This window comes from Enoplosus armatus, chromosome 12 (genome assembly GCF_043641665.1).
Source record: "Enoplosus armatus isolate fEnoArm2 chromosome 12, fEnoArm2.hap1, whole genome shotgun sequence".
NCBI classification, from domain to species: domain Eukaryota; kingdom Metazoa; phylum Chordata; class Actinopteri; order Centrarchiformes; family Enoplosidae; genus Enoplosus; species Enoplosus armatus.
The window spans coordinates 24,292,173-24,314,580 of record NC_092191.1 but is presented as its reverse complement, the minus strand read 5'-3'; the positions used below and the strand labels follow the sequence as shown (position 1 = coordinate 24,314,580).

Genomic DNA, 22,408 nt, shown 5'->3' with positions numbered 1-22,408 from the left:
GTATGAATGAGTGTGTGTTTGCAAGCATGAGAATGTGTGTATATGTGTGTCTTCATATCTGCGATTTGAGCTTCTGTGTGTTGGTGTGGCTGGGTTCCCACTGAGGACTAGTTTGTGTGACCCTGCCACACAGGCCTTAGATAATACAGCCAGCTGATGAGGTTACCCAAACGGCAGCAGAGGCCCAGCATGCTGCTAATGATGAGAGGAGCAGTGAAGGGGGAGGCACAGATCGGGGCAGAGGAGGGTGACTCCGTTTGGTCAGAGATATGGCTGTGTGTGTGTGCATATTTGTGTGTTTAGGGGGGACACCTGCCCCACATTAGGCGAGAGAGGCTCTGACCTTAGCAGCTATAATATCAGTGCAAGCTCTGACCCCAGATCAGGCCTGGTTGGCGCTTCAGAGGGGTGAGAGAGCTAGGGGAGGCAAGGGGGGAGTCATTCTTTCATTGTATGGCCAGTGTCCCCTGTCCTGCCTCTGCCAGCTACACGGCCCAGTGAGGGGTGAGTAATGTGAGTAATGGAGAGTAATAGGGTCCAGATAGTGAGTGTGACCATAACCCTATTGTATCCTGTGTCAGCGGGGTCAGAGGTCACCCATCGAGCATACTGGTCCCGGCCCCGCCCGACCCATTTGGGCCATAAATGAGTTTACCCAACACTAATTACCGGGGGCCTGCCAATGGGCCGCACTGCTTAATGGGCCTGACAGCTGCCTCTATGCCGCACTTACAACCCACCCCCACCCCAGCTCACACCACCCCACCCCGCCGCAGCCCTGTCCTGTCCTGCCAACCCTTTGCCAAACCTTTGGTTTGGGTCTGGTCTGGGACCTTTGTTTCATGTTGTTTCCCCTCTCTGTCTTCCCTTGCTGCCTGTCCAATGTCCACTGTCCAATAAAGGCATAAAATGTAAAAAAAAAAAAAAAATGTACTGTCCTTTAAAATGGCAGTCCAACAAAAAGATGTTAGAAATGCTGTGAATCCACTATCAGTAATTCAAATCACATTTAGTTTCATTGATAGAGATCTTGTTTTGTTTTTAAAGATATTGTTTTGGGCATTTTTGCCTTTATTGGATAATGATAGCTTGGAGAGTGACGAGAGAGAGAGAGAGAGGGAGAGAGGGCATGACATGCTGCAAAGGGCTGGGACCAGAATCAGACTCGGTAAGGACTCAGCCTACATGGTATGTGCTCTACCCGGTGAGCTACCAGGGTGCCCTTGATGGAGATCTTGTAATAGATAATGTATTTGGATCTTTGCATCTTTTTAGAAAAATAGCAAATGGAATGGATTCAGTTATTTTATGGAGTATTTTCAGCCCTGAGTAAAAAAAATGCACCAATTAGAGGGTAAGGGCAGCCAGTATATAGCCAAACCTAGGGCAAATCATAACGATAATTATTCTGTCTCCGTGTTTCTTTAAAATTGACGTTTGGTTTGAGATTGAAAGATAAAAAATGTTGAATCATGTTGGTTATTATAGGCTAGAATCATTTCCCTGTCCATATTGCTCATTAAAAGCTCCCTTCCTAACACAATTCCAATGTTAGACATGAAGCACAAAATCCAACCAGAGCGAATGTAAGGCTTCAACAGTCTTAAACTTCTAGTATGGTCAGCCAGTATAGACAGGAGGAACAATTACAGCAACTAGTAACTCTTTTACCGTACATATGGACACGTGACTATTGTGTTAAGATAGACTTGAAAAAGTGTGTTGAGCGAAAGAAGAATGTAAACAGACTACAGCGTGCAAAGATGAGCTGTGGTGGTGTAGAGAAAAATACAGAAAACATACCGTCCAGTTCATTTTATACCGACATGATAGCAGATTCAACTGAACATTCTACATCCGCGGCAGCCATCTTGGTTGTTTACGAAAATGCCTCAACGTCGCTCCTCTGTCAGTAATAGTTGCAACATTTTACAATCTGAGGAGGTAAATTATCATCGTCCTCCTGCTTCACTGAACAGAGTGCAAAGCATCTGTGATTCAGAAACCTCATGAAATTCATTGTCAGTGCTTTAGCTTGGTCTCAGGACCGTGGCGCAGTTTCCACACACAGCAGACGAGGACGACTGGTGAGCAAAGAAACGACACAATGTGGCGACAGGACAGTAGCACTAGTTGTCTTGTTGAGTCATTATATGAAGGTTCAGACGTTCTGACAGCGTTCCTGACCTGTGCTCCTCCACAGCTGCAGCTAATAGCTTCCTTCCCTTCACTGTGGTTTACAGACAGGGAGTTAACCTTTGGGTTAACATAAATGTGGTGCGTGTGTGTGTGCATGTGTATGTGTGTTTGTGGGTTGAATATACAGTCAGTCCCTGAAACAATCTCTGGAATTTTCTTATACCCATACACATCTACATAAAGCCATCTGGTTAATCTGCAGGCTGCAAAGGACTTGTTAGCAATCCTGTCAATTAGTCTTTTATACCCTTAATAAAAACACAAGTTTAGCGTTAACATTTAACAGTTTAGTGTCTATAATTACGAGATCATCTTGATGGGCCAATGAAATAACGAAACAGATACATAGATTTGGATGCCCAATATCTATAAATATCTTTAAATTAATACTTATGTGTTGTAAACAAGTGTGAACCTGAGTGATGCGTTTATTTTCCCCATTAACTTTCTGTGCTTAGACCAACTCAGTTAATGGTTTAGTTGGATGCCAAAAATTAAAGCAATGATAATTCTGATAATTAATTAATCATTTTTAAGTCATTTAGCAAGTGAAAATACCAAACAATTGTAACCTCTGAATTTCAGAGTTTCATGTCATTTTAAATGGAATAGTTTGGGGTTTTGACCAGCTCTTTACAACATCTCTCTGGTTTCTAGGAACTTATAATTGGTATTTTCATTATTTATGATGTTTTATGAATTAGTTAATAAATCTACACAATAATCAATTGTGTTTCAATTTAAGTTGCAACCCTAATATGTCAGTGTGTTTCTTATCTAATGTGAATTGCATTAGTGTGGCAGTGTGTACAGCATGCCCTCAGAGCTGCCCAACCACCTGCAAGAATTCAACAGGTATGACTTTAAGTAAGAATAATGTGAAGTAATAAGGGCAATAATGGTCTTTTTGAGGTTTTAAAGACATTGAATATCAGGACACAATATTGGACATCATCAAAACTGTATTTTAGTCTGTTTATTTAACGTTATGCATTCATTATTTCTCTCTGCATCTCCATCTACAGTATTCTCATCCAGCCAACAGCATTTTTCAGTAACTATCTCTCTGTCTAAAAGGCGGGTCCTCCCTCCTGTCCGTCAACCCTGTAGGAGGGCACTAAGCCCTGAGACTCAGCTCCGGCCCAACAGTAGCCCCCCTACCTCCAGCACCCCTGGTCACCACCCCACCCTCTACATAGCTTCTAACACCCAAACACACCCCGTCAGCCCACTCCCACAGCGCTCCTCCCCTCTCCTTTCACCGCTCCCCCACCTCTCCACATGCATGGCATTCACTGTGCATACCTAGGCTGCTAATTCCAACCTGCCACTCCAATCAAAGGATCACGACTGTTGTATTTTCTTCTCTTTTCTTCTGCTGGGAAACAATGTGTGGTGGATGGAGGCAGGGACAAGGGTGTGAGTGTGTGTGTGTGTTTTTGTGTGTGCTGCTATGTGACAGCTAGGAGAATCCTAATTTTAATCATTCTTTTTATTTGGTTTTGTCATGATAAACAATTTCCCAAGAGGAGAACCAACTGTAGTCTCAGTTTGCTGTCCCAGTCTTTGTATAATTTTATACAGCAGTTTCTGAAATTCCATCCTGTTCCCAGAGTGGTACACAAGCTATCTACGTGCCAGTGTGTGTGCTGTTTCCTCTGCAGACACCGCAACCACTCAAGTCCACATATTTGTTGTGCTCTCATCCTTGTTGACAACAGCAACAGATGTGACTAAAATTGGGCGAGTTGTCCTCTAATAGAAACTTTTACATGATGATGAAAGATAATCTTAAAAAACTGTATGAATGAATATTTCAATACAGCAGGCCGATATATGAAAAGCACTCTTTTCATATATCATATTCATGTATATGTAGTCTGAAAGGGTTAGTGTTCAAGGAATGTTTTGATTGTCTGTCAGTGTCATTCTTTCAGTCACTTTAGGCCTGCTGTGGGAATCAATCCATTCTATGTTTTGTATCATTTTAAATTAAATCTATTGAATATGTTGAGTGTTTTAACTGTTCTGATTAAACAAGGCATTTGAAAATGTCACCATGGGCCCCTAACTTGTGATGGGCAGTTGCACTTTTTTTTGGACACTTTGTAAACCAAATTAATCCAAAAGTAATTGACAAATGGATCAATAATGAAAATAGTCAAGGCAATTTGCCTCAAGGGGCTTTACAATCTGTACAGCATATGACACCCTCTCTCCTTAGACCCTCGATAAGGAAAAACTCCCAAAGAAAAAAACTTTAACGGGAAAAGCGGAGGGATCCCTCTCCCAGGACGGACAGACAGGAAATAGACCAATGTAAAATTACAGTGTGGACACTCAGGAAGTCAAAATCATAGATATATTGTAAACATATATGAAAAATATGGATCCAGAAGGACATTGAGCAACAGGTGTTGCCAAACAGGCCTGAGCCACACGACCTCCTCTCCATCATGGAGACCTGGAATAGGACAGACTACACAAGCACACCAGAGACAAAGCTCAAGCACTTCATTCACACAGAGACGAGAGAGGAAACAAACAGAGAGAGAGAGAGAGAGAGAGAGAGAGACAAGGACAACATGCAAACAATGGAGAGAGAGAGAGAGAGGCACACAGTTTGCTTGTGGGACATCAACCAAACAGAGGGATAGAGAGATGCAGTGGGTTTCAGAAAATATACAGTATTCTTGTCAGCAGGACAAACATGGACTATAAGTTACTAAGCTTAATATATTCATTGAGACCGACCCGCTGGAAGGATGATGGTAATAGGTACAAGGCCTGAAGTAATTGAAGATGAGATGAAGTTTGGATTTAAAGGCCCCAACAGAGTCTTTGTAATGTCTGCAGGGAGGTTATTCCAGAGGAAGGGGCACGATAGGAAAAGGCCCTGCAGCCTGCTGACGTCTGTTAAACTCTGGGGACAGACAGGAGCCCAATATTCAGAGAGCAGAGAGCACAGGGTGGAACATAAAGTTCAGAGAGATCAGACTGGTATGAAGGGGTGAGAAAGGTGGTTGTCTTGGTAATTTTGGTTTCTTGGTTGAAAATTGATCGATCCAATGAGCGTCCAGGGCGAAACTAAAGCCATTGACAAGCTGTTGTCAAGATTCAGGCAGACGCATTGGTCTCTAATTGGTTGGGGAAAATGAATCCCCCTCCCCCACAGAAATTGTTTAGAGTGGAGGCGATATCGGACTGAAGATGGAAAGAGAGTGAAACGAGTTGACAGTTCTATCTGATATCAGGCAAGCATTGATGGATAGTGATCTCATATTTATAAAACCAAATTTGAGGGTCTTGTTGGGAGTTTTCCACAAAACCAAAGATCTGCTCACTACAGTAATGAGCCAGCTAGCGGTTCAGTTAAGTCAGCCTACTGTACATCTCACCATTACCCCTCACGGGAAACTGACCAGAGACAATTAATCGATGCTGACTCATCTTTCTGGCCAACTCTACTTGCTACTTGTTATTGGTGACAGTAAACAGTAGCTGACGATTATTAGCACGTGTTCTTTAACTCTGTGGAGGTCAGGATGTACTTCCAACGGGGTTAGCGAAGGTCGAAATCTGGTTTGCAGTGGGGAGTGGTGACTGCAAAGCGGGCCACAAAACCAGTTCCTTGCTCCTGCAAGCCTTCCCGCGCCGCAGGGATAAACTCAACCTCAACTTCTGACGAGGCTAGGCTAATGCTATCACTAACACGCTTGCCATCAGGCCTGGGGCTGCTGGTATCTGGAGTGCGCATGACATCTCAAGTAACGCTAGCAGAGTTAAGCTGCTCTAAGTGAGACACATTCTAGACCCTCTCTGCAACAGTGAAACAGTCATCACAAACCATCGTCACACAGTTAGCGAGGTTGCGTTAGCTGTGGGTGAATAGGTTAAGCTAGTGGGCTAGGCTAGGCTCGTAGCTAAGCTAACAGGCAGCAGCAAAGGCTACCCCATGAAGCTAATATAGATTCAAAAAATAAAACAAGTCTATAATGATATGGACTCAGTTTGAAAGAGTTCTCTGCTGCTGTTATTGTCATTAACACTTTGGGTTTCATTGGGGAGTTTTAGTTCAGCTGCTTTACATACTTTTTGTGAGACATTTCATTCTCTCTCTGTGTCTCCCCTTCTCTCCCTCTGTGTGTACAGATCCTTTGTAACAGGCACTGCATGCTGCGAGAACTTCTCCCCTCTTCGCATCTGGGATGTTGAACGGTAAGTCTGGAAGCTGCTCTGGCATGGTCAAGGTTTAGTAGGGCTTTCTTTAAATAACATTAAACAGATCGTTTGCCACATATGTGTTCACACTTGTTTCCTATTTGACAACACCATTAGTATTATCAGAAAAACCAGTGCACAGCAAATCAAATCTACTGTTAACAGTGATGCAGCTCCACCCTTTCACTAGAGTATCAATTCTTAAGTCCCGCCATCACACCCTGCATTGTTATTGGCTGGGGGCTACACACCACTGTCCAAAGGTTGACGCCCAGATACGTCCCGAACACAGCAAAGTAATAAAATCTAGGCAGAGGGTAGGGTCTCTGCAGATACATAGGGATTCTTTTTGTATGAGTCTATACAAGTTGAGAAAATTCTAAATGTTTCTTGTTCAATAATAAACACTAACATTTATTATATTTTTATTTAAAATTGCATAACAGCAATAAAACACACATTGCTTGTTGGTGACATCCATACAAAACATTCAATGTCCCACTTCCATCTTCACCTCTACCCAGGTGCAGCATCACCTGTGGAATAAAGTTAAAATGAAGTTCAGTTCATACAGTGGAGTTCATAATTTGGGCCAGGAACATTGCCTGAGATAGGTGTTTCCTGCTTTTGATGGGTTCAGGTGAGGAGAATCTCAAGGTAGCCCCGCCCCCCCGCTCTTTTTTTTTGCAACCAGTGGAGTCACCCCCTGCCGGCCATTAGGAAGAATGCAGGTTTAAGGCACGTTTGCTTTGGCATCAGTTTTCATTCCCAGAGGTTGGTGGTTGGTAACACCTGACATAAGTGCAAGAGCAACGTTTATTGAATTTCTCCATCCTTCCCCCTTTTCACGAGTGGATCGGGAGTTGAGTTATTTTTGTATGGGTCATTATATTATGGACAATATATATATGGGGTTAATTAGCCTCAGTTTGTCCACCTGATTAGTTTGTCTATGAATGTCATTCATCACTGTATCAGTCAAATCCTGGTAGCAGCAGCCAGAGAAGCACAGAGACACACAGGTGACCTGCAGGTGAGTGAGCTCTGATGTCACAGTTAAATGTCTGGCTGTAAGTTCATTAGCGTATTAAAAAATATAAACAATGTTAAGTTTCTGAGATGGATTAAAGATTAATGTCATTAATGAGTTTGTCATGATGCACCATTTTATTAACTGCAGGAATCCTTTAAGTTATGTGCTCAAATCAACAGACTGAAAGAAAGAATCTCAGGTGAGGTTTGAAGATTTACAGCAGACACTTGGTTATAACAAGGTAGCACATTAGCTACAGGCTATTTTCTTGTAACATTTATTGTGAAATCTATGTTTATGTTGACAAAATAATATGTAAAATATCTGTTTAAAATCAGAGAAAAATTCACATGATACGTCTGTTTTAGGCAAGTATATAAGCAAATACACACTGATGAAGTAAACATTTTGCGGAGTCAGGCTATTCATGTGTGTATGTGAAAGAGAAGAAGATACACATATACAATATTAGCCATCCGCCAAAGAATTTCCCTGCCAAAGTTAAAACCAAACCACCGTCTTATCTCTCTCGTTCTGTCATTTCAACCAAACCTTGTCTCAGTAGGGTGGAGTGCTCATGATAGTCATCATCATCAACTCCTTAAATTATTTTGCACTCATACACTTGAGTCATTCTATAGGTGCATGTGCATTCATATATTCTATGTACTGTGGTTTCAGCATTTTCATACTTTAGTTAGTTGAGATTGTGGACCCAGTTCTACTTGTGCATTATGAGCAAGTCAAGTACAGGTTTGAGAGCATGGAACACACTAGTCTAGAGCAGGGAGAAGTTCAAAATGAGGGGCCTCTGAAAATTCCTGTCTCTGAAAGGCTAGGCTTGAACCTGATACATCCCTGCCAAGGCTGCTGTAATTCCCAGATTTACCTGGGCCAATTAAAACAGGCTGTCACGACACAACACCAAGCTGGACACAAAAAGCTGGTTCCTGCTCCCAAATGGTCTGGAAATCTGAGGAGGGGAAAAGACAGGAGACACACAGGGAGAGTGACGGAAAGGATGGACATGCAGGTTATTCTGGAGGTTGCAGGTGGTGGTGGAAATCGATATGCTTAAGGTGTAGCAGACCTAGATAATGAATGTGTCCTCTAAAGTCCAAGAGATTTGTTTTTCTCCCTGGCCAGATGTGAAAAACTATCCCCCCTGACATGGAAATGTATTTATGGTGGAACAAAATGTTTACAAAACCATAGTGAAACCTTTGAAAAATATTCCATGCTATTATAACTGTATCAATTAATGCTAAATACAATCTAGAATCTTAGAATTATAATTTAAAGAGAAACCCTAGTATGCAAGTTCAAACAAATCTTCCTAAATATTTGGGTCAGTAAAATGGTCATAGGGTAGGGGCATATTTAGAGATAGCTGGATCTCTATTGAAACATAGAAATCAGGTTCCAGATCGTAAGTACGCATCCAAGAGGATGGAGGTTAACATGAAGACCACAGTGGCACAAGGTGCAATACACAGAGAGAAATAGGTGAAATACATTTCGCCTTCTTCAGATGACTGAAGTAAATGTGTCACTTAATTATTATCTCTTATTGTCAAAGAAAGTCATATCAGTTTGTTAAACTATAAAAAATATAGCCAGCATGTAAGCAAATAATAATTAATGAGTCCCGAATTAACATGTTGTCATTCTCAGACATTATGAAACAGGCAGCAGAATTCTCCGAAAAAAGGTTGACATTGATGAGAAAATGTACCATTCATTAGAGAAGCGCTCACACTCTCGATGGTCCCTAATGAAGGCTTCAACAGCAAGAGAAGTGATCCTGATAAATAAAATATCAATAAATATCAATTCAATCAAGTTTATTTGTCACTTGTAATCATATAAGGTACAATTGCAATTAAGCATTATCCCGCCAGTTCCTTCGATTTGTGTATTAACAGTTCAAAAGGAATAAGAATAGTAATAAATATATGTGTGTGATTTTTTATTTTTCTCTCCCCGATCCTATCACTGCTGGCTTGGTGTATCTGGTACCTTTCTCCCAACTGCAACAGGGAGAAAAGGATGTTATCTGGGTGGTTGGGATCCTTAATTCTCCGAGCCTTATTCTTGCAGCACCTGGGCTAAATATCCTTCGGGCAGGGTAGGTACATTCAGCTGAACAAACCACTCTTTGCGGGGCCTTGTGGTCCTGTTTCGGTGTTGTTTCTGTACAAGGCATAGATATTCCGCATCAGCACACTCCCGATGGTGCAGGAGTAGAAATTTCTGCCCGGAATTTCCTTAGGCATCTGAGGTGAAACAGTCTCTGCCTTGCTTTTCTCACTGAATCAGTACGCAGCATTCAGTGGACAACAAATGTTAAATGGACTTTGCTTTTCAACCTTGACAGTACCCAAAGCGCTTTACAGCTTGGTCTCATTCTCCCTTTCACATACACATTCACACACAGATGGCGACCAAGCTGCCATGCAAGGTGCTGACCTCCATCAGGACCAACTTAGGGTTCAATGTCTTGCACATTTCGACATGTGGACGGGGGGAGCTCCTCTACCCTGCTCTACCTCCCGTGCAACAGTGTGAACAACTGCACCACCATGCCGCCCACCAAGGTACTTGAAACTGTCCACTCTCTCCACTGAGGACCCGTTGATATTAAGAAGGGTCTAGTTCCCTCCTTGCTTCTTCCCAAAGTCCACTATCAGCTGTAGTGTTGCTGATGTTCAGGAGTAGGTTGTTTTCCTGACACCAGAGGGTCAGGTCCTCTACTTCCTTCAGGTAGGCCTTTTCATTGTTATCTGTGATCAGGCCTACCACAGCTGTGTCGTCAGCAAACTTGATGATGGTGTTGGAGTTGAAAGTGGCTACACAGTCGTGTGTGTACAGGGAGTACAGTAGGGGTCTCAAAGTGCAGCCCTGGGGGGTGTTCCAGTGTTAAAGATGAGGGTGAAAGAGGTGTGTCCGCCCACCCTCACCACCGGGGGTCTACCCATCAGGAAGTCAAGGATCCATATGCACAGTGAGTGGTTTAATCCCAGGTCCGTGAGCTTTGTGACGAGGCTGGAGGGAACTATGGTGTTAAATGCTAAATTGTAGTCAATGAACAGCAATCTCACATTGTTCCCTTTCTTGCCCAGGTGAGATAGGGTGGTGTGGAGGATGTGTGCTATGGCATCTTCTATTGATCGGTTGGGATGGTAGGCAAACTGTAGTGGGCCCAGTGTGCTGGTTAGTGAGAAGCAGATGTAATCCTTGACCAGCCACTCAAAGCATTTTATCACTACAGAGGTGAGTGATACTGGGCGGTAGTCATTCAAGCAGGCTGCTCTGGTTTTCTTGGGCACAGGAATGATGGTGGACTTCTTGTTCTGGTAATTTATGGTTTCCTCTTATGGAATGATTTAACTGTAATTTTGGGTGTAGTTGCTTCTGTTATTTTACAAATTAAATCCACCACAGACAGTGGGGTCCTGGAAGTGCTCCATGCTACGTCATGTAGAGCAGACTGTAGGGCGGCCTCTGATTGGCCTGACCATTTCCTGACCTCTTGTGTCACTGGTAGTATGTGTCATGGTTTGTTTACTTACTTTGACCTCACCAAGATGGCCACATCATCGCTTTTCCCAAATGTGGGCAGTGATTCCGCCCTGTAGCCGTTTTTGAATGGCATGTAGCAGAGTGTTTATTCCTCCTGTAGCGCAATCAGTATGTTGATGGAAGTCAGGCATAACCTTCTTAAGATTAGTCTGATTGAAGTCTCTAGCAACAATGAACACAGCATCAGGATTACCGGTCTGGGAGCAGTTCAAGTCCAGAGCAGCTTTGGTGTTCGCCTGTGGTAGAATGTAGGCCGCTGTGATAATGACCGATGTAAATTCCCTTGGTAGAAAGTGCGGTCTACATTTGATTGACAATAACTCAGGTGAGCAAGAACGGGATAGCATTTTGATATTCCCACTGTCCCACCCGCTTTGTTCACCATAAAGCACACCCCTCCTCCTTTTTTCTTGCAGGAGTCCTCTGTTCTATGAGATCTGTGTACCAAAAAAGAGTCACCTACTTGAAGGCTATTCCAGGATTTAGCCACGTTTCGTTGGAAAAACGTTGTATTATCCAACGCCTGTACATTGACTAGCAGGGTGCTGGCCAGAGCCGCTCCATGTGTTTAATCCCTCCACGTTTTCCTTGGTGTTTCCTCCGATGTTGAAATGGATATAGCGATCTTGCTAGTCTATGTCTATGTTTACATTCAAACTCAGCAATGTCACATATTCCAGTTTTTGAATCAACTGAAGCCTGTCCACTACAGTCATCTAGTCTGTGAGAAAAACCATGAATTAACCTTTCTGCATCATTACAAGTCAGAAAGGGCAATGTTTGTCAAATTAAAGCATATCATCTTAGTAGATGTGGGTTTTGAAACATCCAACTAAGGGATTTTCCATCGTATCTTCGTCTACCTTTAAAAAGTTGTTGCTGGTCCAAATATTAATGGCAGCTAGGCAGGTTCATTGTGGTCAGAGCCTGAGGGTGAAATGGCTTTGCTGCTATCATCCTTACATAAGTCCCTGAATACAGTCACCTTGAGAGTGTCTCACACAGATATATACACACAATCCCCCATTGTGATTTTCCATCTGATAAACAGCTGACCAGCATACCAGGCTGTATGTGGGTGTGCAGTCAGATGGGTGCAGGGTGAGGGTGATCAGGGTGCATTCTTAATATTTACTGTTATCGTGTACATTGAAGCCTCATGCTTTAATCAGCACTCAGACTGCTGTCACATCCGAGCACTATAAATGTGTGTCTTTTTACTTGTTAGCAGGGGTGAACAAAAAATCTTCACTACTAAAGATTGAAGAAGTTGAGGAGGAGTTTTCCAGGGATTATGTCTGTATACCAAATTAAGCCCATTTCAAGTATTTAATGGCAAATACACTGCAAGGCCAGATGTGGATGTATGTGGACACCTGACCAAAGTACGTGTGTAGAACCTTCCAGCCATGTGTGTCAGCTGATCATGTGACAATGACAACATAGTGATATTTGAAATGTTAATGTCTCAGTTGTGAGAAATAATAACTTGCACGCACTTGTAAACACACTGGCTCACCCTCAGTTCCTGTAATATCTTCAGACACTGCAGATGCCTTCTGACACACCACCGTCAGCCCCTACACATCCTCCAGCAGCACCCACCAGCATGAGCCTCAAACCTTGTACATTAGCACAACTACATGTCCCTTTGATTCATTTGATCCATCTGAGCCTAAACATAAAGTAGACACTGTTACACCTGCAGCACCAAATAACAGCCAGAAAAACAGCTGCTGCCACAGCCAGATCACAGAAAAGAGACCGCAAGCTTCCAGGAAGGATTCCAGCAGTCACTTCCTGTCTCTGTGGAAAATAGTGTTAGAAATGTCTACAGGTTGAAGGACAGACAGAAGTCTTCAGATCAAAGAAGAAATGTTATTTTTGGGCTTGTCACTTAAAGTTAAGATTGCGATTTGAAAGAGTGCAAGTTTTAGATCCAAAGAGACACTATTAACTTTAATGTCTTAACAAGCTGTAATAAGTTAACTGAACGTTTAGACAACATCGACTGTGTGCAATAGAAGCTGTTTTCATGTGGAAATAAGTTTGATGATTAACTCTTGTTTAATACTGTATAGACAACCTTTACTGGCCGGGACTGAACTTCTTGTTAAACAATTGCACATTTAGATCACAAACACAATATTAGTCAGAAAAATTGCAATTGGATATTTTTCTCTAAAAATGCTTTTTCTACACCTATACCATCAATTTCTTTTGGTTGGCACCAATAAGCTAACTGCAGCTTGAAAAGCTTGTATGGTAACACTTAAAAGGGACGGGTGGTCATAAAGCCCAGGCTCCCATTGAGCTCTTGTGGCTTTGATTTTAATTTCACTTAACACTTTTTTCTTTTTCCCTCTGTTGCAATTAATTCTGTGTCTTTTTTCATCTCAACGGCACAAAGAGGTCTTATGATCAGCCATATAGAGGGGGATCCCACACAAGTGGCGCCATTGGAGCAGCACCCCAACTTTTCACACTGTCTTCGCTCATGGCTAAACACAGAGGGGGGAAAAAAGCATCAAAGAGAAAGGACCCTGACCATCACTCCCAACTCCCAAGATTCCCCTCTGTTCTTTCAGAAAGAGAGCCCTCCTTTTTCTTTTTTTTTTTTTACAATCAAATGGCCAGGCTAGGATTCCTGACATTCCTGAAACTGAAAAGAGCGGGGTGAAATGTCTACGTTGGGGTGGACACTCTGTTATACAAATTGCAACAGTATTGTCTTTGCAGTGCACGCTTGTATGTGACATTTTGAAAGTGGTCATTGTTGATGCGTCCCGGCAGCATCACATTCCTGCTGTAGTTGTGCTGCAGCGTGCTCAGAGGTGCAAGGTAACTTGCAGCAGGTTGCGTGGCTCCTCTCTGTTTGTTTTGCCAAGTAAAAACCTCAGCAGGACTTCTTTTCTCTACCTGTCTGATGGCTTTTGGTGAGAGAGCCTGTTTCCCAGTGCGTCCCCAGGCTCCTGTTTAGAGCTCAGACTTAACTTAAGTTCTGTCACAAAAACACACACACACACACACACACACTGCTTTTCTTTAGCTGTCCCCACACTAAAGGATAATGCCCTTAGCTTCTTCTGGTTTCAACATTGTCAATTCAATTAATGATTCCTTTCACAAATTGTGTGTGTGTGGCCCCTAAAGCCAACCTGACTCCTGCAGTGAGACCAGACAGGCTGAAATCAGGACTTAGACCCAGTATGTCACACAGCCAGTAGCTGCTTCATAACAATCACTAAGTCTGTGCCCCCTAGGGCCATCAGTGTACCATCTCACAAAGTAGCTGCCACACTGCAGCTCAAACTGCTTCGTTCTCAAGCAGCAAAGTAATTTCTCTCAAAAATATGATGATTTCCATTTGAATCTTTGAATGCTTTAATTCCCCAAATGTTTTATCTATCTCGTCTTCATCAGGGTGGTATCTGACTTTGTTTTCAGTTTGTTAGTAGATCAGTTGGGCATGTGACCTATGATTGTAATATTTTGTGTACCTAGTATTTATGGTGATCTATAAGTCCCATGACAAACACTCACTAAGTAAGTGAGACCTGAGAACACAGTAACATCACTACAATGACGTCAGACAGGTCAAGAAACACGAGCAGTGAAGGCGAACCCAAAGTTTTCCCACAGCACTCCTCTGTTCACTTCACTGGCTCCCTGTTGCAGCTCACTCCCACTTCAAGACTCTGGTGCTGGCCTACAAGCATAGGCATAGGGACATGTCCCTACCAATGTGAAGGCAATGCTGAATTGTCCCTACCAATATTTTTTGCAATCTCAAATGATCATGTTATTTTAACTCTATATAGAGTTAACCTGTATGGCCCATGCATAGTTGCCAGGTTTTTGTGTTTGCTGTAAAAAGTATGAAGAGTGAAGAGTGAGATGTGAAGGGTATACTGATTTGATGATCTGGCAACCCTCAGGCCGAACACCAACCGCTAGCTGACAGGCTAGCTGCAGCAGTGGGAGTACGTCTGTTGGCATTTATAGTTAAAACTTTTTAAACATCACAGAGTTTGATGAATATAACTAACATCAGTCATTTGATTTTATATCAGTAGTAGCGTGTTAACTACCAACGTTGTTATTGTAACGCTAAAATGCCCCCAAAAAGGCAAATGATGGAGGACCAACGTGACCAGCGAAACGTGGGTTATAAGAATGTTTTGTATTTAAAGCTGAGCAAACAATTATTATCATCTCTCACATCAGTAACTTGTGTAGCCTTAACTTTCATTAAAGATTTATTAAACTAACACCATCCCTCCCCTCATGGACATTATTTATTGGCCTCAGCATGTTGAACTTTAATATGCTTTAATGCACCCCAAAGAGCAAATTAGGACACTAGGTCCTTTTTTTAAGGATAACAAAAGTGTCAGTAACACTGGACACTGTTTGTTTCTTTATAAGGGATGCACTAACAATTGTAAGTTGCTTTGGACAAAAGGGTCTGCTAAATGAGTGCAATCGTAATCATTTCACATACTAAAGCTTTGTAGAGTTAGTCTTGACTATAATATGATTGGAACTTGAAAAACTTAACCTGCACTGCAGGCTCTAATGCTCTATTTAATTTCACGACTAACAGGCTACACCTGTTTTAATCGACAGATTTTTATTTACTTCATATTTAAGAATATGTTTTTGTAGTCTTTTAATACCAATGAAGCTTTATGTCAGTTTCATATTGACATCAGTGGGGGGTTTTTCGTATTGACCAAAATAGATGACAAAAATGTCATCCGCTTTTTTGTTTTCCCCTTAACAAAAATGTACTGACCCATGGCCCAGAAACTGAGGTATGTAACGAACTACATCCCTATTTTTAATGTAATCCACTGATTTGGGCTTGACGACTTGAACAGTATCTGACACAAGCCACCCTGTGATTTTTACAACTTACCATCATTGGCTGTGGTATGTTCCCCTCCTTTTAGGACCAACTGTGTGCGATGGTTACAACTCAGCCAGTCAGCTATGTTTTAGAGCCATCCACGTGACACTTTCCAGTCAGGCATGCTCGAGGCCAGACAAAGGTGTTCAACATTATGGACCCAGACAAGCAATAGAAAGGATGGTCAGATCAGAACATTGCGCCGCTGCTCACTAACAGATACAGTCATTTTGACAGATTATATGTTTATGCCTCCATCCTGTAATCACTTGCGGCCCATAAAAACCAGTGACCTAACAATTTGAGAAACCCTGCTGTTTTGCACTGTGCACCAGCCCCTCGCATGGTGCTATTACTGGCTTTAAGATCCGTGCACAGATGTCAAGTCCATTTTATGGAAACCTAGCTTTTATTTTCATCTCACATTTGGGTGTTTTCAGAGCAGCGTAAGATTGTAATCATCTCGTTTGAAGGATTTCAGAGGGTAGGGTTATGAATTGATGATATCATTTTAGTTAGAGTGGTGGTGCTGTGATGGAGACATCATTATTTAGTTATGAATGAACAGGCTCGTATCCCTTTGGCTTGAATGAGTTTCTTTTTGTGTGGCATGTGCTAAGCTCCTTGGTTTTAGTGGTAAGGGGAAAATGAGGGGTCACCACCCCACACAGACACAAACTCAGCCTCATCACAGACTCCCCATTGGCCCGGGCTTAGTCATGAGACCCTGGCAATGAGAAAGCTCTCACCCAATAAGGCGCCCTGTGGGGAAAGCCCTGGTCCAATAAGAAGGCCCCCTGGGGTAAGGCTGAGGGATTACCAGCCCGAGCCTGCGGATTGAGCTCCAGGGCGAGGGAGGGGGGCACGAGTCGAAGCACAGGGCTGCTTGGTCACCAAGGCCAGCGGCCTCCTTTAAATGGTTGCTACGGGGCAGGTATCAAACGTGCGAGAGTCGCACACAGTCACGGTCATGGAGGGTATTAAATGGCAACAAAGAGACAGTTATTCTGCAATAATCCGCCCTGCTGAGTGCAAGTTATTCTCCAATAATCAAGAGGCGAGGAGCAAGCGGGACAGAGCTGTGATCACAAGAGCATGGTGCTGCATGGAGCTCGACTCACACACACACTCACACACACACACACACACACACACACACACACAGGTCACACCACATCAATCCAGACACAGAAACTTTATTTATCACTTGTACATATACACAATTTATGTATGTCCCCAGTCCCACATTTAGAGCCATGTTCACTAATCCAGGCTCAGTGACACACAGACAACACTCCCAGGTAAACACAAAGGCCAAGTAAATACATTTTTGATTTTTGATGAAGATGGAAAATATAATAGAAATAGAAATACTGCAAGAAAGGTCCTAAAAACAATGATGACAGCAATGATAACAGTAGTAATAATAATAACATGAAACAATTGGCCCACCCACCCCCCTCCCACAACCTGTAACAACAGAAGAGAAGTGGTAGAAGTAATAAATACACGTATAAAATAACAAATCATGGAAGTCACATGTGTTGGAAGCACCATTGCTGGTGGTGGGAGAGTATGCCCTGAGCGTAGCCATACGCACGAAATTCAACACCAAAAGCCATCAGACAGGTAGAGAAAAGAAGTCCTGCTGAGGTTTTTACTTGGCAAAACAAACAGAGGGGAGCCACGCAACCTGCTGCAAGTTACCTTGCACCTCTGAGCACGCTGCAGCACAACTACAGCAGGAATGTGAGGCTGCCGGGACGCATCAACAATGACCCCTTTCAAAATGTCACATACAAGCGTGCACTGCAAAGACAATACTGTTGCAATTTGTATATGGTTGCAGGTTAATCTCAAGAACATCAGAAATGGTTTTAAAGATTTAATGCAAATAGGTTTGCAATTTAGGGCAGTGGACAAACGTATGACTGAGGTCACAGGGGGAGGCATGACATGACTGTCATATTTGTCATTTACATCCGGATATATTTTGAATAGCCTAGATTTTGAGAAATGTAATCTTTAAATGTAAAACTTTGAATTGTATAAGCCCAAGACGGGCAGGTGGTAGTTTGCACCCTGTCAATCGCAGGTAAGGAAATACAGAGGCCAGGTTGTGGAAGCTAGCGAAAGTGTCAAGTGTCAGGTCTTGAAATATCCTTATAACTTTCCTTTTCCAGAGAGAGAATGCCTCATCCATTAGGGATAGGGAAAATAGGTGATCAATAGGACCCTGACGAGAGAAAAGGTGTCTGCAAAATTCATACCAAATCTTCAGTTTGGAGAGAACTATGGGATTACTGGTCAACCGAGAGGTGTTTGTTGCGAAGTAGTGTAGGGGGCGAGGTCGAAGTAAGGGATTGAGCCTCTAGTTGGTACCATGGTGTGTCTAGAGCACGCAGCCAGAACGAAAATGTATGAATATTCGCTGCCCAGTAGTAATAAAAGTTCGGAAGTGCGAGTCCTCGACTTAGTTTGCATCTCTAAATAGGGATCTACTGACCCTGGGCACCCTTCCTCCCCAGATGAATGTAGTGACAGCTTGGTTGATTGATTTAAAAAAGTATTTTGGGTGAACAGAATGGATTGTAATAGGTAAAGAAATGTAGGTAAGCTATTCATTTTCAGCATTACTCCTGCCTATAAGTGATAGTGGTAGGTTACCCCACCTCTGGAAGTCAGACTTCATTTGAGTGAGGAGGGGAACTAAGTTTGCAGAGAAAAGAGTTACCTTTATACCAAGATACGTGAAACCAGAGCAGCATAATTGAAAGGGCAGGTCAGACTGTTGAATGTGTGATGTAAAGCAATAAATCATCGGCATTCAGAGATAGCCTATGTTCCACATCCTCTTGTGTCATACCCTGGAAGGAGGTGGAAGCGCGTAGTGCTGTAGAAAGAGGTTCTATAGCCAGCGCAAACAGCAAAGGGGATAAAGGGCAGCCCTGGCGTGTGCCATGTTCAAGGGAAAAATAGTTGAGCGGGTGTTATTGGTGCAGACGCTAGCTTAGTGAGATGTGTACAAAGTGAAGTGTACGTATATTAAAGAATGAGTATCTCCCCTTTGTAAAACCAGCTGCCGTGCAAGGAAATGCAGATTGATATAGATATTTCATCACCTGTTTATTTCACTGTCCATTGATGATGAGTGAAATCAAAATAATTTTGTCACATTTATTCTTTCATTCTCCATATTTCATATGTGGAAAAATTCACATATAGGCATATGTGGTTTTCAGACGTGGCCCATGTGAGTTATCATATTCCACATGTGAAAACACAAATTTCACATGTTCATTTCTTTTCATCCTCCTCCGTCCCTCTTTCCTCCACCAGGTCCGAGTGTGTGTGCAGTCTGGGCTCACAGTTTCGTCGTGGGGCTGGTGTGCTGGACATGGTGTTTGAGTCTCCGTTCCAGCTCTTCACCTGCGGCTATGATACCTTCATTCGACTGTGGGACCTTCGACTCAGCCCACGGTACGCCACCATCCTCTCTTTTGTCAGGTTCAACTTGAACTCAACTTTTAGGCCAGCAAAATAAATTAAGAAGAAAGAGATATGTTTTCTGAAGAACACTGTAAACAGTAAAATGTTTGCTTGTGAGACGTTTGGGATTGCAATTTATGTTGAAGCACTTAAAGCAGTTGAAGTATTAGCTGAAGTCTAAACATTTGAAAGGGGTTGAAGTGTCAAGTGTAATCAATGAAAGCATTTGATATGTTCGTTTCTACTTTAAGCCCAGTACGCAGTTCAGTTGAACTGTCGATGTGTATGTAAACCATGCAAGTAGTTGAACTAATAGTCGAGGAGTACCTGAAAGCATGCAAACTGTTGGCTGATGCATAAGAGATGAAAGCGACTGAAATCTCTTGATAAATTGCAAAAGAGAAAAACATTAAAAGTGAATGCAGTTGCACTTCACTGAAAGCAGTATTTCTAAAATCCTGTCTATGGTGTGACTTCAGACCACAATACAATTGACTCCAAACACTTTAACTTGTCATTGTGACTAATTGACCAAATGGAAGGATTTCCTTAAATTTCGGCCCTAAAAGTATTTATGATTACTAACGATTACTAATGTTTTTAATCTGAATCAAACCCATAATGCAGAGTGAAATGTTCTCTGATCTCAAGTCCATCCATCAGATTATCTTGGGTCTTGTCTGTCATAGACGTAAATCTTGAGTGAGCCTGTCGTTTGGCAAATATGACTGCATATTTAAGTCAAGTCAAGTCAATTTTATTTATATAGCCCAATATCAACAATCACAAATTTGCCTCAGGGGTTTTTACAATCTGTACATGCGACACCCGCTGTCTTTAGAACCTCCATTTGGGTAAGGACCTTTTAACAGGGACAAAATGGCAGAAACCTAAGGAAGAGCAGCAGATGAGGGATCCCAGGTCGGACGAACAGGAAATTGACCAACATGATAAAATTACAGTATGGACTCTCAGGATGACAAAATTATAGATTGTAAAGATATATAAAGAATGGATCCAGGAGGACGTCAACCAACTTCAGGTGTCACCAAGCAGATTGGACCTGAGCCACACAACCTCCTCTCCACTATGGAGACCTGGAAGAGGACAGACTAAACGCACAAGAGGCAAAGCTCAGGTACACCATTCACACAGAGGGGAGAAAACAGAAACACAGAGGGACAGAGAAAGATGAGAGAAGATGCTGAATCTCCTGGAGGACGAAGATCCAGTTCCGTAACATCTGGAATTCCTACACATAGTTTGGTTAGTTTATGAAAATATCTGATGTGTTTAAATCTGACCATTTTCATAAAAACCTCCTTAGTTCCCTTCCTTGGGTCTTCTTGTCAGGATGGAAAAGCTTCAGAAATAATATTCAGACCATGGTGTAAAGATCATTCCAAGCCTTTTATTTCCAGCAATGTGAGCACGGGGAGCGAACCTGGGGGGCGGCATGGTGGCGCAGTGGTTAGCACTGTCGCACGGGAGGTAAAGCTGGTTAGAGCGGGTTGGGGGTTCAATCCCCAGCTGCCCCCGTCATGTCGAAGTGTCCTTGAGCAAGACACTGAACCCTAAGTTGCTCCTGATGGAGACCAGCACCTTGCATGGCAGCTCGGTCGCCATTGGTGTGTGAATGTGTGAGTGAATGGGTGAATGAGACTTAGCTGTAAAGCGCTTTGGGAACCGTGAAGGTTGAAAGGCGCTGTATAAGTGAAATCATTTTACCTGCAGCCCACTGTGGTGTCCATATTAATGCAGCAGCCCTCACTTTAGTATATGTCGGCAGGGTCCCTAATATGGTTGGGGAGGGCAGCATTTATTTTGGACAGCAGGGGTTAGAGGGGTTTCAGGCTGTATTTCGGGGGATCAGTCAAGTAAGACAAATCAGATCTGATTGGCAGATCGCTCTGGGGACTTTGAAAGGGGTTGGGTTGAGGTGAAAGTTGGCAGAGGGGGGTCCCTCTTTAGATATCAATAATTCATACGGTCAAAGCCAACCGGCCACAAAAAGGCTCCCAGGGTCATCCAGGAGGTTCAGGTTGTCTGGAAGTTGGGTCTCACCACCAAAGAGAAATGTATGTCTACATGTGATTGACAAGAAAAAAATCTATAAACTGAAATTCAATTTCAGTTTATAGATGTTTGTTTATAGATAAACTAAACATGAATGTCTTTGGTTGGTTGCAAATTGAATACCTGACAGTATATCATCACATTAATGGAAACATATAATATTCCAGTATATCAGTCCTGCTCTCTGATTTACAACATTGGTCTGATACTACCAGAGATATTAGAGGGATAGCCACTGTGGAATAAACAGTATGTCAAATCTGTGGAACACTGCTCAATGAAAAAGAGAAATAACATACGATTTTGTACATTGGAATGAGGTTTAATAGTATCCAGGTATGGAGGAGAGTGTTGTTCCATTACTAAAAGTAAGGCTTAGTAAGGCTGGCAAATAATTCAGTATTATTTTTCATACCGTGACTGTATGATGTTATCATGTTATCCTTCTACAAATGTCCAAGTCAATGATTCCAACCATGCTTTAATTCAGTTTTTGTTTTAGACTCATGTATTGCAATACAGTGGAACATGGTTTATATGAACATCAGTTTGATTATTTTATGTGATTTTTTTTTCATAGTTACATATTTTGATATATATCAAAAATAACCTTATTGTGAAAATAATCACACACCCCTACTTCTTCAATTATTATCTCTCCATTCAGTTTCAGTTTATACGCTGTATAAACTGAGAGTATGATTTAAATCAAAACTTCACAGGAAGTGTGTGTGTTTGTGGGTGTGTGTGTGAATTGTTGAACTGTTTTTCACTTTCAGGATGCAATGACAATGGGTGACCTCCCCCATAGAGGTTTGCTAGGACAGCCTCCAGACGTCTCTGCTGCCCCATTGTCTGCCCCTGGTGTCTCTCCATCACTTATTGATGAGGCTGCA

The 22,408-nt window shown here is 42.4% G+C and overlaps 1 protein-coding gene across 1 annotated transcript in view; it reads left to right on the top strand.

The window, feature by feature from the left end:
- fbxw4 (F-box and WD repeat domain containing 4) overlaps positions 1 to 22,408 on the top strand; it is a 48,816-nt gene that overhangs the window by 22,999 nt on the left and 3,409 nt on the right. Inside the window, exons 6-7 of the mRNA XM_070916057.1 lie at positions 6,352 to 6,417; positions 19,287 to 19,427. Of these exons, the coding sequence (XP_070772158.1) occupies positions 6,352 to 6,417; positions 19,287 to 19,427 (207 nt within the window). The remainder of the gene's footprint in view (positions 1 to 6,351; positions 6,418 to 19,286; positions 19,428 to 22,408) is intronic.